The 13762-nt window shown below is 35.7% G+C and overlaps 3 protein-coding genes across 3 annotated transcripts; 1 reads left to right on the top strand and 2 right to left on the bottom strand.

Annotated features, from left to right (window-relative positions):
- Positions 1-87: 87 nt before the first annotated feature.
- LOC131645898 (GEM-like protein 7) lies at positions 88-1641 on the bottom strand. The gene is made up of 3 exons (XM_058916092.1): positions 1442-1641; positions 1002-1339; positions 88-918 (listed from the first exon to the last, which is right to left on the bottom strand). The coding sequence occupies exons 1-3, from the start codon at positions 1575-1577 to the stop codon at positions 697-699; spliced, it is 696 nt and encodes a 231-aa protein (XP_058772075.1). The 5' UTR covers positions 1578-1641; the 3' UTR covers positions 88-696.
- Positions 1642-6255: 4614 nt separating this feature from the next.
- On the top strand, positions 6256-7256 carry LOC131645900 (GEM-like protein 4). The gene is made up of 2 exons (XM_058916093.1): positions 6256-6810; positions 6909-7256. The coding sequence occupies exons 1-2, from the start codon at positions 6577-6579 to the stop codon at positions 7092-7094; spliced, it is 420 nt and encodes a 139-aa protein (XP_058772076.1). The 5' UTR covers positions 6256-6576; the 3' UTR covers positions 7095-7256.
- A 4842-nt stretch (positions 7257-12098) lies between these two features.
- Positions 12099-13355, bottom strand: LOC131649194 (GEM-like protein 4). The gene is made up of 3 exons (XM_058918950.1): positions 12748-13355; positions 12326-12663; positions 12099-12236 (listed from the first exon to the last, which is right to left on the bottom strand). Exons 1-3 carry the CDS (start codon positions 12881-12883, stop codon positions 12174-12176), a joined length of 537 nt encoding a protein of 178 aa, XP_058774933.1. The 5' UTR covers positions 12884-13355; the 3' UTR covers positions 12099-12173.
- Between the last annotated feature and the right edge of the window lie 407 nt (positions 13356-13762).

Genomic DNA, 13762 nt, shown 5'->3' on the forward strand with positions numbered 1-13762 from the left:
GAAACATGGTGTCAGAATTGTTAAATTAACTAAGTTTAGAGACTAATTCGAGAGAATGGAACATAATGAAGAGAGAAAAATGTGGATTTAAATTTAAGAGAAATAGAGTAGCTGCTGCTTTAGTGGAACAGGATCCATTCTGTCCTATTTGGATCCTGTGTTGTTTGAAAGCAATTAGTTTGGTATGTTCTTCTGAAAGTGGAAAAGGTGTTTATGTTTCCTCTGTTGAAGGATCCTATCCTAACACTCCAACACGCGAAAGTATCCAATTGGATTCACGTTTGAATAACTATAGACAAATATTTATTAAAGAATTATCATGGTCTAAATACATTTCGAAAGTTCCTGAAAACATGCACGTAATTAGCATGTTGAGTAATTGTGCTTGAAATTTAACTTCTAATCTTTCTATCTACTGTCCTTGGATCTTGGTTGCTTCCATCCAAGAGATCCATAATTTTACCAACACTATGTTGACAACCATGTCTGCATCTGAGCCGATATGAATGAACCATGTGCATGTTCACTAGTCAATCATGGGGGAAAATCCGAAAGCCCGAATTCCACAATATGTTTTCTGCATCTGAATGATCAATACAATCCACAAAGTCCCCCGTTTTCAAACGCAGCCTAATATCTCTTTTCCATAGCTTGTCTTGTTGGTTATCATTTTTTCAAAGTTTTATATCTTAAATATTAATGTTTGTAATCGCAACATGAAGCTTTCTTCGAGCATCGTCTAGTTATATTTTGTGAAATTGCTTGCTCAAGATAATTTATAGTTTTCTGATATTTGAAGACGCCCATAAACCAGAAATCAAAATTATCCGTTGTAACTATAGTTATGTACTTCTGTGTTGGTTTATCAACATTTTGACTTTGATTCACACACTTTATGTTCTTCCCAGGAATCACAACCTGAACATAACAAATCTTAAATTAGGGAAATTGAGATATAAGGAGAGGTTTGTTTCTGCTCAGTATATTAGTTTAGGACTTACCTTATAGCGGATCCTACACATTTGACCTTTTTGATTAAACACTTTTATGGATCTCTCGCTGCAAAAGGCAACCTTTTCAGTTGAGATGAAAAGGAGACCAGCTAGAGGGCCAGACGTGGTGGACAAATAACATTGGGAAACTTTCAACAGTCTCTCCCCTTGTATCACGCTAAAATATTGCATGAACATTTTCTCCACTCCACCAACTTGAAGAATTCGAGCCCCTAAGCTCAACTTCCTCTTTATAGTTTCAGATATGTTTGTCCCAAGTCTTGCTGAAGTTTCAGAATTACTATTGGCCTTCCTGCTGCGTTTTTTCTGGTTAGAACTTGCTCTACCTGAAACATTGAAGCACTCTATATTAGTAAAAGCAACTATACTTAATGAAATTAGATTAGATAATTGTGATTCTTCTATAAAGAAAGAAAAGAAAGTGTTACATTTGCTTTGATGTTTAGATGGATATTGAGATTGATGAGAGGCAGAATCAAGCAAGTATCTGTTATCCGACTTTTGAAACTGGTCATATATGATTGGAGTTCCAACAATTAGCTCATGAAGAAGTGAGGTCTGCATGTTGAATGATTAATAAGGTTTGTGTTTTGTTGAGAAGTTAGGCTCACTTGGTTAGATCAGTCCCTTTGTATTCTAAGGAGGTAATATTTAAAGGGATGGAAAGGTAGGAAGGGAATGTTGAGCCTTTTGTGGGATGACTCAACCATGATCTCGGTTGATGTAATAAAGACACTACTGACATGGCAACTTGAAGGACTTTATTTAAGATAATATTTTTGACATCATGGATTGTTTGGTTGCTTTTAGAAAAAGATGGTAAGGAAGAAAGATATAAGTTAGTTTTTTTGTAAGAAAAAAAACTAAAAAGGGTTTATTTTTAGAGGGTAAGAGAAAGGGCTACATATCTTGAGTATTAAGATTCCACGGTATGCATATGACATGTTGTCGGCCAACTCTTTGGAGAAATACACTGTTTTGGGAAAATGGGTTCAAGTAAAGAAGGATATACTTTTGTGAGAATGCATCAGCAGAGCTTAATGAGTTGGCTTTATAATTTCTTTTGCAGTAAAGCAAGCATGTGACTGACTTATATGTTATATACATAGTGTTGCCATTTACAGATTGCTCAACCTTCATTTTCACTCTATGTAACATATATATGACTGAAATGCTAGTGACTTCATTAACTAGTTAAATTATTTTTTCTTATTTTTAAGTTATTTACTCAATTGAGGGATTTCATCTTGTAATAGATACGATTAGATATTCCTATATAGTATATTTTCATAACCGAGAAGCACAGTTTCTCCCCCACTTAGCTTCAAGCCAACTCCTGCAACAAAAAATTAGAAAACAACAAGTACCGACAGTGTTGTACACACTTGTCGCGTACTAAGGGATAAACAACAATTAGACGACTCTGGCCGGACGGACCGACCTGCTCTGATACCACTAATGTAACACCCCAAATCTACCCGATAAATTATACGGAAAATCAAAGTATAAATTCCAAACAAATTGATTTGAGATATCACATATTCGTCATTCAAAAACAATTACGGCTTATTTACCTTCATATAGATACATAGCACAGGAATTTAAAACGATAATTTAATTAATCTTCGAAATCATTTTATCAAAATAAACATTTTTAACTCGCAGCGGAATTTACAAAACTTTTCTATTTTCAGTTTAATCATCATAGCATCTTCACAAATAACTTTGAGTCACAACCAAATTAAAACATCACTAAAATTCAGCAAACATAACAAATAATAAAGCAATCGTTTATCCCCCCGAGTGCTACGTATCAGAGTGACCACCGACTCGACTCACAGCGTCTAAATCTTCATCAAAGCTATCACCTGCACGTTACCAGTATAAAGGTAACGGCGAAACAAAAGAAAGGGGTGAGATATCAAACCATATAAACAGGGTGATGATAAACAGTATATTCAGGTTCAAGTTACAATAATTATCGCTTTGCGGTATAATTGTTACCGTCTAGTTTACTTCACTATTTCAATCAACAACACCGGTCACAATATCTCACCTAAGGTCATATTCAAAGTTCACAACAAGTCACATAAATTCACACATCAAAACACATAACATCATAATCACGCAAATGAAATGCAACTCTAAAAAAAATGCACATGCATGTGGTACCCACAGCCCCCATCGCCAATTGCCAGATAATAGAGGCATCAAAACAGGCATAAGCCTTCGTCGCTGTTTGCCAATCCAGGCCGTCGCTAAAACATGCAAATCATGAGACACTGATGAAATGCAACAAATCACAAACATCGCAAAACAACGTCGCGAGGCATATGCCTATATCACAAACACGTCGCCAAACATTGTCACAAAGGCATTCGCCTACATCGCCAAAATATATCAATAATTATTGATAAACAATCGTCACCTTAAATCCTGCACTTCGCAATAATTCACAAAAAGAAAAACTCATCACAACATCGCAATATATCACATGACAAATCAACAACAATAATTCATCACAGATAATACACGCAAACATTGTCATACTTCACAAAACTCACAAGAATACGTCACGTCGCAACATTACCTAAAACACCGCAAGCATAACAGTTATCAGATTATTCCCGAACACTCCTAATATTATTCAACTCACTATATATCTTTCTGTCTATTATTATATTCCTCTGCTACTTATATAATGTCTCTGTTACGAAATTGATCACTACACTGATGGGCAACAAAGTGCTACTGTTATTTTCATTAACTTCTTCTATATTATTAACTCATAAAAATTATAATAATATATAATTATAATTCGACAGAGTTTCAAAGGGACTCTAAACAACTCTACAATAATTCATACAACTCTAAAGTGCCCAAAAATATCCTACTGACAATTCTTATTACATATAAGGGTAACTCTTATGCACCAAATTGACTAATAGTATGACTCAAGTAATAATAAAACAACTCTAAAGGGTCAAGTACCTTCAATTTTAATTTATAGTTTATCAGATTTTACTCTAAGCAACTCGAAAGCAACTCTGACAATCATATTGACAACTCTAACATGTTGAAAATAATTTAAGTTAGCCAATTAACCCTAATATTTATCTTTAACTCAACTCCTAAAATATTAAATAATTATTATTATTATTATTATTAAAAATTATTATTATTATAATGAAATATACATTATATACATTGTCACTCTTAATTAAACTAACGCTACAGTATACAAAATATTAAACGACGCTACATTTAGGATTAGCTTCTCATGAAATACTAAACTAGATTCTCAAATACCGCTACAGTACGCACATTCTCATGTTTGTTTTGTGCATTGACATGGTTTTAACATATGTTATGTAATTTATAATTTGATTCTTGAATTTAGTTAAAAGAAAGAAGTGACGCTACTGTATTAAATTCACATTCACTTAGGAAAACATGCGATTTAGATATTCATTATCAATGATAGATAACATCACTAACACCAAAAACTATATCAATACAGAGAGATAATATTAATTCCTTAACCCCACGTACGGTCCATCATATCCCTGTTTATAGAGCAAGAACCCCACCCTTACCCTATATTCAGAGTCCGCTCTACAATTCCGGTCGAATCCATGTTTTCTGGCTTCGCGTAATCCTTCCGTTATTCTCTTCACGGCAAACTTCTTGTATCTCTTTTCTTTTTCCAATTTTCCTATTCTCTCAGCCGTCATTCTCTTTTTCCCAAATGTTATGAAACACTTTCTAAAAAGCTAGGTGTATCCTCACTTCTCAATTCTTCTAATTTGGGCCAAAACCAGATTACACGTACAACATAACACTCAGCCCATCTAATTTATTTTCATTAAACTCCCCATTTATTCTTTACCTCATATTTTACGTTCTAATTTAATTTGCTCTGAAAATTCCCAAAATAATACACGACACTCTAAAAATATTTCTAATACTAAAAAAATATTAAAAATCTCGGTTAATTATCGATCCGCTATTGCGAACTAATATCGACTAAATCGTCCCAAAATGCGAAAATTTCACTAAACGCTACAAATGTCTAAATTAAGCAAATAATGGAACTTCCGAGCGTTACAACTCTCCCCCACTTAAAAGATTTTCGTCCTCGAAAATTCATCCGACACCACCATCCTTAACTTCTTCTAGTTTCCAACTCTCCGATCTCCCAGTTGTGCTTGACAACACTCTAAGTACTATTCCTTCGAGACAACCGAACTCAGCAAGGTTTAAATCTAACATACTAATCATTCAACACAAATCTTATTTTCAAGATGCTCCAACTTAATTAACAACCAAAATCTTAATTCCATGTCAACAAGCTCCAACATTACTTGCACTGTCTCCTTAAGCAGTATATTGCACCAACAACTTACAACCGAAGCATAACCGAGAAGCACAGCTTCTCCCCCACTTAGCTTCAAGCCAACTCCTGCAACAAAAAATTAGAAAACAACAAGTACCGACAGTGTTGTACACACTTGTCGCGTACTAAGGGATAAACAACAATTAGGCGACTCTGGCCGGACGGACCGACCTGCTCTGATACCACTAATGTAACACTCCAAATCTACCCGATAAATTATACGGAAAATCAGAGTATAAATTCCAAACAAATTGATTTGAGGTATCACATATTCGTCATTCAAAAATAATTACGGCTTATTTACCTTCATATAGATACATAGCACAGGAATTTAAAACGATAATTTAATTAATCTTCGAAATCATTTTATCAAAATAAACATTTTTAACTCGCAGCGGAATTTACAAAACTTTTCTAAGTTGAGCATGTGTTGTTTGCACACAATGACAGCCAGATGGAAATGCATACTGCTCTATGACCACCTTATGGTTGAAGAATATAGTATAATTATACATGTGACCTTGTCAAAAGAGAAATTAAAGAAGGGTGACATCACAAATTTAAGAATGGAGGCTATATCTCAAATAACAAGCTTTGATGATTCATCTACACATAATAAGATAAGCAAGTGCCATTCTTTTATAACCATTATTGACCAATTGTTGAAAAAGTTATTAGGCTCAATAACTTATTAGGAAAATGCAATTTTCCATGTGGGAGCATTGGGATGATGTGGGAGTGATTTGAGTATTTTCTTTTCACCTAAATATTCAATTTCTTTTTCCCTTCTACATGAATGTAATGCATCAGAAAGGCTTCATTCCAGCTCAGAAAGCTTTAATCACACCCTTTTATTAGCATATGTTTTATCATAGCCACATGGTATTGACCAATCAAACAAAACTATTATTATTTGTTTCCTGTAAACAACTAGATATGCAATCTTCAACTTTTGAATTGCTTTTTCTCCTTTAGTCTTCATGATGATCCCTAGCTGACTCATCCTCCAAAAGCTCAACCCTCACCTTGTTTCCTTTTAATCATATATATACTCATTTACAATACAATCATTCTTCAACCAAAATCCTAGATCTCTTCAATATTTTTTACAATCTAGAAACAAAATCCTCAAAGGCAAGAACACTGAAATGAATACCTCATTTCTTCATGACCTACTTAATGGAATCTCTATCAGCTCAACTTATCCGGTTGGGAAGTCCTCAAAGAGATACTTGCCTGATTCTTCTGGAAAATACTGCAAGTCTATCACAAAGTCTATCAACAACATCAGGTCCTATAGCTGGCCTCCTCTTCATATCCACTCACAAAGTTGCTTTTTGCAGTGAGAAATCCATCAAGATTACTTCTCCAAAAGGAGAATTTATTAGAGTTCACTATAAGGTGAATTTTCTTACTTTTTTTTGTAATTTCTACGTTAATGCTTGCAATTTCTTTTATCTGTCTTCGGCCTAAACCTTAATTTGTATATACTATTTCAGGTTTCTATTCCACATGAAAAGATAGAACATGTCAACCAAAGTCAAAATGCGAAGAAGCCTTCGGAAAAGTATGTAGAAATAGTTACCGTGGATGGTTTTGACTTCTGGTTTATGGGTTTTTTTAATTACCGGAAAGCTTTAAGATATCTCCAACAGGCTATCTATCGATCTCAAATAGAAAAGTAGAAATAGTCAAATTGTTTATCCCTACTGCTTCATCAATTATTTTTTGAAGTTGCAGAGGTTCTAAATATGTACAAATATGTTACATTGTATTGTTAATATAAAAAGCTAGTTGTTGTTCTTTCAAGAAAACAGCCTGTGATCTTCACTTTTCATAATGAATTTTCACTATCTAATAATAAAGACTGCACATCTTATCTTAAAACAAATGCATTAAAGCTTTGATAAAATATGTATATGTTTTTATATAATTGTAAATGGTCTATTTTTATTTGATTTCTCATTTACATAACAGAACTTTGAGGTTGGTCTGGCATGAAAAAGTTAATGTGCCAACTTATAAAGATGAATGACAGACTAAATAGTAATGTTTAAGAAAAAGTTTGTCCGGATCAGAAAGCTAACCTTCCAACTATAATCTATAATGCTGAATGACACACTATACAATATTTAAGAAAACAAATTTAAAGGGTTAAATATGTTACAGGTCCTTATAAATATCTCAAAATCTAGTTTTAGTCTCCAGAACATTTTATTTTTCGTTCAAAGAATCGTCTTTATAAAGTTTTCCGTCCCTATCTGCCGTCTATTTCACTTAACGGTTGCTTACGTGGACGGTGACTTGAGAATTTTTTTTGAATAATTGGACAGTTACTAATTTCCACATGTGTAAATCAATTACAAGTCATTATTAACGTCAATTATCTTTGTACCAGACGCATATCAACGTTCCTCTTCGTCCTCTTTGTGCCATAATTCCTTTTTTTTGTAACCAGTCGCATTCGAAGCTTCCTCAATCACAAACTTAATTTGTCATCATCAAAGCAAGGTTGATGTCGTATTCCAGAACTACTGCTTCAAAACCCATGAGCATGTCTCCATCCTTTGTGAGATGTTGTCGGGGAAGGAATTGTGGTTGTGAAGCTCGTATGGTTTTTTTGCAAGAATGGTCGCAGTAAAGGTAGGCTCTTCTAGAGATGTCCTTTTTGGAGGACTTACATTAATTTTCAAAATATATTTTATGTCGTTATAGTATTTGAAAAATTAAAAATATTGTAATGATATATATTCTTTTATGATTTAATACAAAATTATTTTTTCAAAAAATGTCAAATATTTTTCTATAATATTCTAAAAATTCATTTTTGGAACTATTCCCCACACATAGAGATGGCAATTGATGTGATCCTTTGATGTTCGAAAGTAATTAGTTAGGTATGTTCTTCTGGAGAGTGAAACGTGGAAAAATTGTATATGTTTCCTCTGTTGAAGGATCCTATCCTAATGCTCCAACACTTGAGAGTATACAATCTCTTTATTGATGTAATTTGAAAGAATTATTTAAACTGACTGATTAAAATTAGATTCACATTTGCATAACTATACACAAATTTTTATTAAAGAATTTTTATGGTTTAAATACATTTCGAAAGTTCTTGAAAACATGTTAAATAATTGTGCTTGAAAATAAACTTCTGATAGTTTTCCTCAATCTTTCTATTTACAGTCCTTCGATCTTGTTTGCTGCCATCCATGGATCTCTTGCATCCATAATTTTACAAACACTATGTTGACAACCATGTCTGCATCTGAGCCGATATGAATGAACCATGTGCATGTGTTCACTAGTCAATCATGGGGGAAAAGCCGAAAGCCCGAATTCCGCAATATGTTTTCTGCTTCTGAATGATCAATACAATCCACAAAGTCCCCCGTTTTCAAACACAGCCTGGTATATCTTTTCCATAGCTTGTCTTGTTGGTTATCATTTTTTCAAAGTTTTATATCTTAAATCTTAATGTTTGTAATCGCAACATGAAGCTTTCTTCGAGCATCGTCTAGTTATATTATGCACATATGGTGGACTTGGAAAGGAAGATTCATCTAAACTTGTGAAATTGCTTGCTCGAGATATTTTATAGTTTTCTGATATTTGAAGACGCCCATAAACCAGAAATCAAAATTATCCACTGTAACTATATTTATGTACTTCTGTGTTGGTTTCACAACATTTTGACTTTGATTCTGATAGAACAGAGGTAAGATAGAATATGATAGAGAAAATTATTTTATAAATAAATGTGAAAACAGAATGAATTTCCAGAGCTACTGCTCCTCAGTCAGAGAAAGAATTCTCTCACTGCCCAACCCTAATCTGAAAACAGAAAGTAATAATAATGATACTAGCTACTGCCCCATACACTCCTATTTATATGGGGAATACTAACTAAGCCAATTCCTATTTATTTGGAGAATAAAAACTAACTAACTGAGCTACTCCTAATTATTTGGGGAATAAAAACTAACTAATTGAGCCAACTCCTATTTATTTGGTTTGGACTAAGGCCCAAACCAATATCCTAACAATACCGGCAACCCGAAATACAACCTTGTCCTCAAGGTTGAAATGAGAAAATGTCCTTCAACATATAACGCCAAACACTTCCCTTGCAAGATAATGGTGGGTCTAAAACAAGACCAATTCTGCAGTTCAGCAAACCACAAACTGTACTTGGAGTTCATTTTCTTGAAACACAACACCGGCACGACTGTAGCTTTTGTATCTTCCGGATCCCATTGTTGAGAACTTGATGAGGTGACTTCATACAATCGACTTGCTGCACATCTTTATTCTCACTATCTCTAGATAACAACCTACAGCTTTTCTCCTTAAAACCCCTAGAAGCTTGGGCATAATCAATCGTAACTCCGGCAAGAAAAATACAAAACTCTTTAGAAGCATGCAATATATCAAGGGTCGTGTCTTTTACAATTCCAAGGAATTTGACCAAGCTATTTACTATATCTTCAATTAAAACTATTCTAACCACCCCTTGCTGCAATAGGCTCTGAATTTCTTTTTCAATTTCATCCTTGTGTAAATGGGGATATCTGTAAGGCCACACACTTACCGGACCAGCGCCCTGTAAAAGATCAATTGAATGACTAGTGTTTCTCGAGGGAGAAAACCCCTGAATTGCTTTAAACAAAATAGCAAAACGATCCAACAATCCTTCCAACTCCTCGGTCTGTTGATCAGAGACACACGACACTTGTGACCTTAGCACCTCCATCAAGGTAGGCCATTCACAGCCTGCTATCATTCGAGAAGGAGTGATAATACTTTGGAAAATAGCCATCTTATCATCTATAGCCTGACCAAGTAATTTCACCATACTGCCCTTATGGTTGAACGCCATAGACATTTCTTTCCAATCCATGGTCACCTTCCCCAAAGTTTCTAGCCACACAACTCCCAAAATCAAGTCCACACCTTCTAACTCCAGCACATAAGCATCAAAACAAATTTGCACCGCTCCCACGTTCACCTGAATTCCATTGCATCTACCCCTAGTTAGGACACGATGACCGTCTCCTAACTTAACACCCAAAGGATTAGAAGGCACCATAGGCAATCCAAGGGCTTCAACCACCTTAGGGGATATGAAATTATGTGTGGCTCCACTGTCAATAAGAACCAAAATAGATGCACCTTGTAAACATCCCTCCAACTTCATCGTCCGGACCTGGTTTGGATTAGTGGATACACCAAACAGTCCCATGGTGTTACATTCTAATTCCTCTTGCGCGAGCTCTTCTTCCGACTCAGCCTCCAACACCACAATCTCTCCTTCATTGTTGACAATTTCATTATCCCCCAAGATAATCAACCGTAACTGTTTTGTTGCACATTGATGGAGAGGATCCCATCGTTCGTTGCAACGAAAACAGAGTCCTTTCGCACGACGCTCGTTAAACTCTGCACTTGGTAAATGGCGAACACCACGAGAGTGACGGCGCGAATCGTCACCTAAATTTGGGCGGGAAGATGCTGTAGAATTGGTAGGGTGTGTTGACCCAGCTTGAGATCCCGAACCAGTAGGCGTTCGGCCCAAATAGTTATTAGTCTGGTTTTGAATTGCAGATCCGTTCCCTTCCCCTTCGCGAAAAGTCCAAGTAGGTTTTTGAGATTTTGCCCAAGAGCCATGACCCGGTTTGTAACGTGATCCAGACCCTTGACCAGAAGCCACTGCAAATTCACTTTCAACATCACGAGCCAATTGCATTGCTGAGTAACGGTTACGAGGCTTGAAGGTACGCACCCGAGAGCGAATATCATGACGCAACCCACCAATGAAATAACCAAGAAACTGTTGCTCTGGCAAACGACCACACTGTGAAGAATACAATTCAAATTCAGCAATGTATTCCTCTACTGATCCTGATTGTTTTAGTTCCTTCAACTCCTCAAAAGGATTCTCCAAACGCCCACCACCAAATCGAGCCATCAGCGCCTCACAGAGGTTCTCCCATGACAGTTCCTCGGTTGAATCATGCCATAGGTTAAACCAATGGATAGTAGGGCCTTCCATGCTCAATTTCGTCAACTGAATACGAACATCCTCTGAAATTCGTTGTACCTCAAAGTACGTCTCTGCCCGAGTGATCCATGCAACCGGATCTTCACCGGTAAATGCCGGCAACTCCACCTTCTTCGCAGATAAACGAAACTCATCCAGCGGTGAGGTAACTGTCACACCGTTTGGCTGCGACACATCGCGATTAGCCACTGCACGTTGAATCTCAACACCAATGAACTCTCGTAAGGCAACGTCGTGATTAGCCATTGCACGTTGAATCTCAACACCAATGGACTCTCGTAATGCAACGATGCTAGCCTCAACACTCCCCAATCGTCCTTCCACTGCAGAAACACGGTCAGCCATCTTAGGAGCTCTGGGCATCAACAACGGTAGGTCGGACCAATTGATAGAACAGAGGTAAGATAGAATATGATAGAGAAAATTATTTTATAAATAAATGTGAAAACAGAATGAATTTCCAGAGCTACTGCTCCTCAGTCAGAGAAAGAATTCTCTCACTGCCCAACCCTAATCTGAAAACAGAAAGTAATAATAATGATACTAGCTACTGCCCCATACACTCCTATTTATATGGGGAATACTAACTAAGCCAATTCCTATTTATTTGGAGAATAAAAACTAACTAACTGAGCTACTCCTAATTATTTGGGGAATAAAAACTAACTAATTGAGCCAACTCCTATTTATTTGGTTTGGACTAAGGCCCAAACCAATATCCTAACAGATTCACACACTTTATCTTCTTCGCAGGAATGACAACCTGCACATAACAAATCTTGGATTAGGGAAATTGAGATATAAGGAGAGGTTTGTTTGTGTACAGTATATTAGTTCAGGATTTACATTTACCTTATAGCGGATCCTACACATTTGACCTTTTTGATTAAAGACTTTTATGGATCTTTCACTGCAAAACGCAACCTTTTCAGTTGAGATGAAGAGGAGACCAGCTAGAGGGCCAGACGTGGTGGACAAATAACACTGGGAAACTTTCAACAGCCTCTCCCCTTCTGTCACGCTAAAATATTGCATGAACATTTTCTCCACTCCACCAACTTGAAGAATGCGAGCCCCTAAGCTCAACTTCCTTTTAATAGTTTCAGATATGTTTGTCCCTGGTCTCACTGAAATTTCAGAATTACTATTGACTTTCCTGCTGCGTTTTTTCTGGTTAGAATTTGCTCTACCTGAAACATTGAAGCACTCTATATTAGTAAAACCATCAATACTTAATGAATATATATCTGTAAAGAAGGAAAAGAAATTCTTACATTTTCTTTGATGTTTAGATGGATATTGAAATTGATGTGAGCCGTAATCAAGCAAGTATCTGTTATCCAACTTTTGAAACTGGTCATATATGACTGGAGTTCCAACAACTAGCTCGTGAAGAAGTGAGGTCTGCATGTTGAAAGGGAAAGCTAGTAGATTTCAAGGAAGTTGGACTCACTTGGTTAGATCAGTCCTTTTGTATTCTTAAGAGGTTGTATTTAAAGGGATGAAAAATAGGAAATGAATCTTGAGCCTTTAGTGGGATGACACAACCACGATCTTGGTTGATGTAATAAAGAGACTACTGACATGGAAACTTGAAGGACTTTATTCAAGATAATATTTTGACATCATGGATTGTTTGGTTGCTTTTAGAAAGATATGGTAAAGAAGAAAGATATAAGTTAGCTTTTTAATAAAAAAAACTTAAAAGGGTTTATTTTTAGAGGGTGAGGAGAAAAAGGGTCATATATCTTTAGGAGCAAGATCCCATGGTATGCAGATGACATGTTGTCGGCCAACTCTTTGGAGAATTACACTGTTTCGGGAAAATGGGTATAAGTGAAGAAGGATATACTTTTGTGAGAATGCATCAGCAGAGCTTTATGAGTTGGCTTTATGATTTCTTTTGCAGTTAAGCAAGCATGTGACTGACTTATATGTTATATACATAGTGTTTCCATTTACAGTTTGCTCAACCTTCATTTTCTTACTATATTATATTTTTGAACATGTATGGTATGTATGAATATTAAACAAATTATAATGGTAAGCAAGCAAAATGAGTTGTTTATGTTCTTTTTTCACTTGTCGTTTTTCCAAATACAGTCAAACTCGAAAAAATCTGAATGATAATATACAATTGCTGCACATCTTAATTTGGTTGGCTTTAATTTGGAGCATATGGTTAATGAGAAATGCTATTATCTTTGATAATGCCCCTTTTAGCTTCGAAGCGGTAATATCCAACATAATGTTTTACTCTTGGAGATGGATGTGTAATAGTGTTTCCGA

The sequence above is a fragment of the Vicia villosa genome, linkage group LG2 (assembly GCF_029867415.1).
Source record: "Vicia villosa cultivar HV-30 ecotype Madison, WI linkage group LG2, Vvil1.0, whole genome shotgun sequence".
In the NCBI taxonomy this organism is placed as follows: Eukaryota; Viridiplantae; Streptophyta; class Magnoliopsida; order Fabales; family Fabaceae; genus Vicia; species Vicia villosa.

Bases quoted from the DNA above. Each gene is read 5' to 3' on its own strand.
- LOC131645898 (XM_058916092.1), bottom strand. From the start codon at position 1,577: ATGCAGACCTCACTTCTTCATGAGCTAATTGTTGGAACTCCAATCATA. The intron at 1,340-1,441 runs GTAACACTTTCT...TCAATGTTTCAG, and splicing joins ATCTAAACATCAAAGCAAAT to GTAGAGCAAGTTCTAACCAG. The intron at 919-1,001 runs GTAAGTCCTAAA...TGTTATGTTCAG, and splicing joins TGTGTAGGATCCGCTATAAG to GTTGTGATTCCTGGGAAGAA.
- LOC131645900 (XM_058916093.1), top strand. From the start codon at position 6,577: ATGACCTACTTAATGGAATCTCTATCAGCTCAACTTATCCGGTTGGGA. The intron at 6,811-6,908 runs GTGAATTTTCTT...ATACTATTTCAG, and splicing joins TTATTAGAGTTCACTATAAG to GTTTCTATTCCACATGAAAA.
- LOC131649194 (XM_058918950.1), bottom strand. From the start codon at position 12,883: ATGCAGACCTCACTTCTTCACGAGCTAGTTGTTGGAACTCCAGTCATA. The intron at 12,664-12,747 runs GTAAGAATTTCT...TCAATGTTTCAG, and splicing joins ATCTAAACATCAAAGAAAAT to GTAGAGCAAATTCTAACCAG. The intron at 12,237-12,325 runs GTAAATGTAAAT...TGTTATGTGCAG, and splicing joins TGTGTAGGATCCGCTATAAG to GTTGTCATTCCTGCGAAGAA.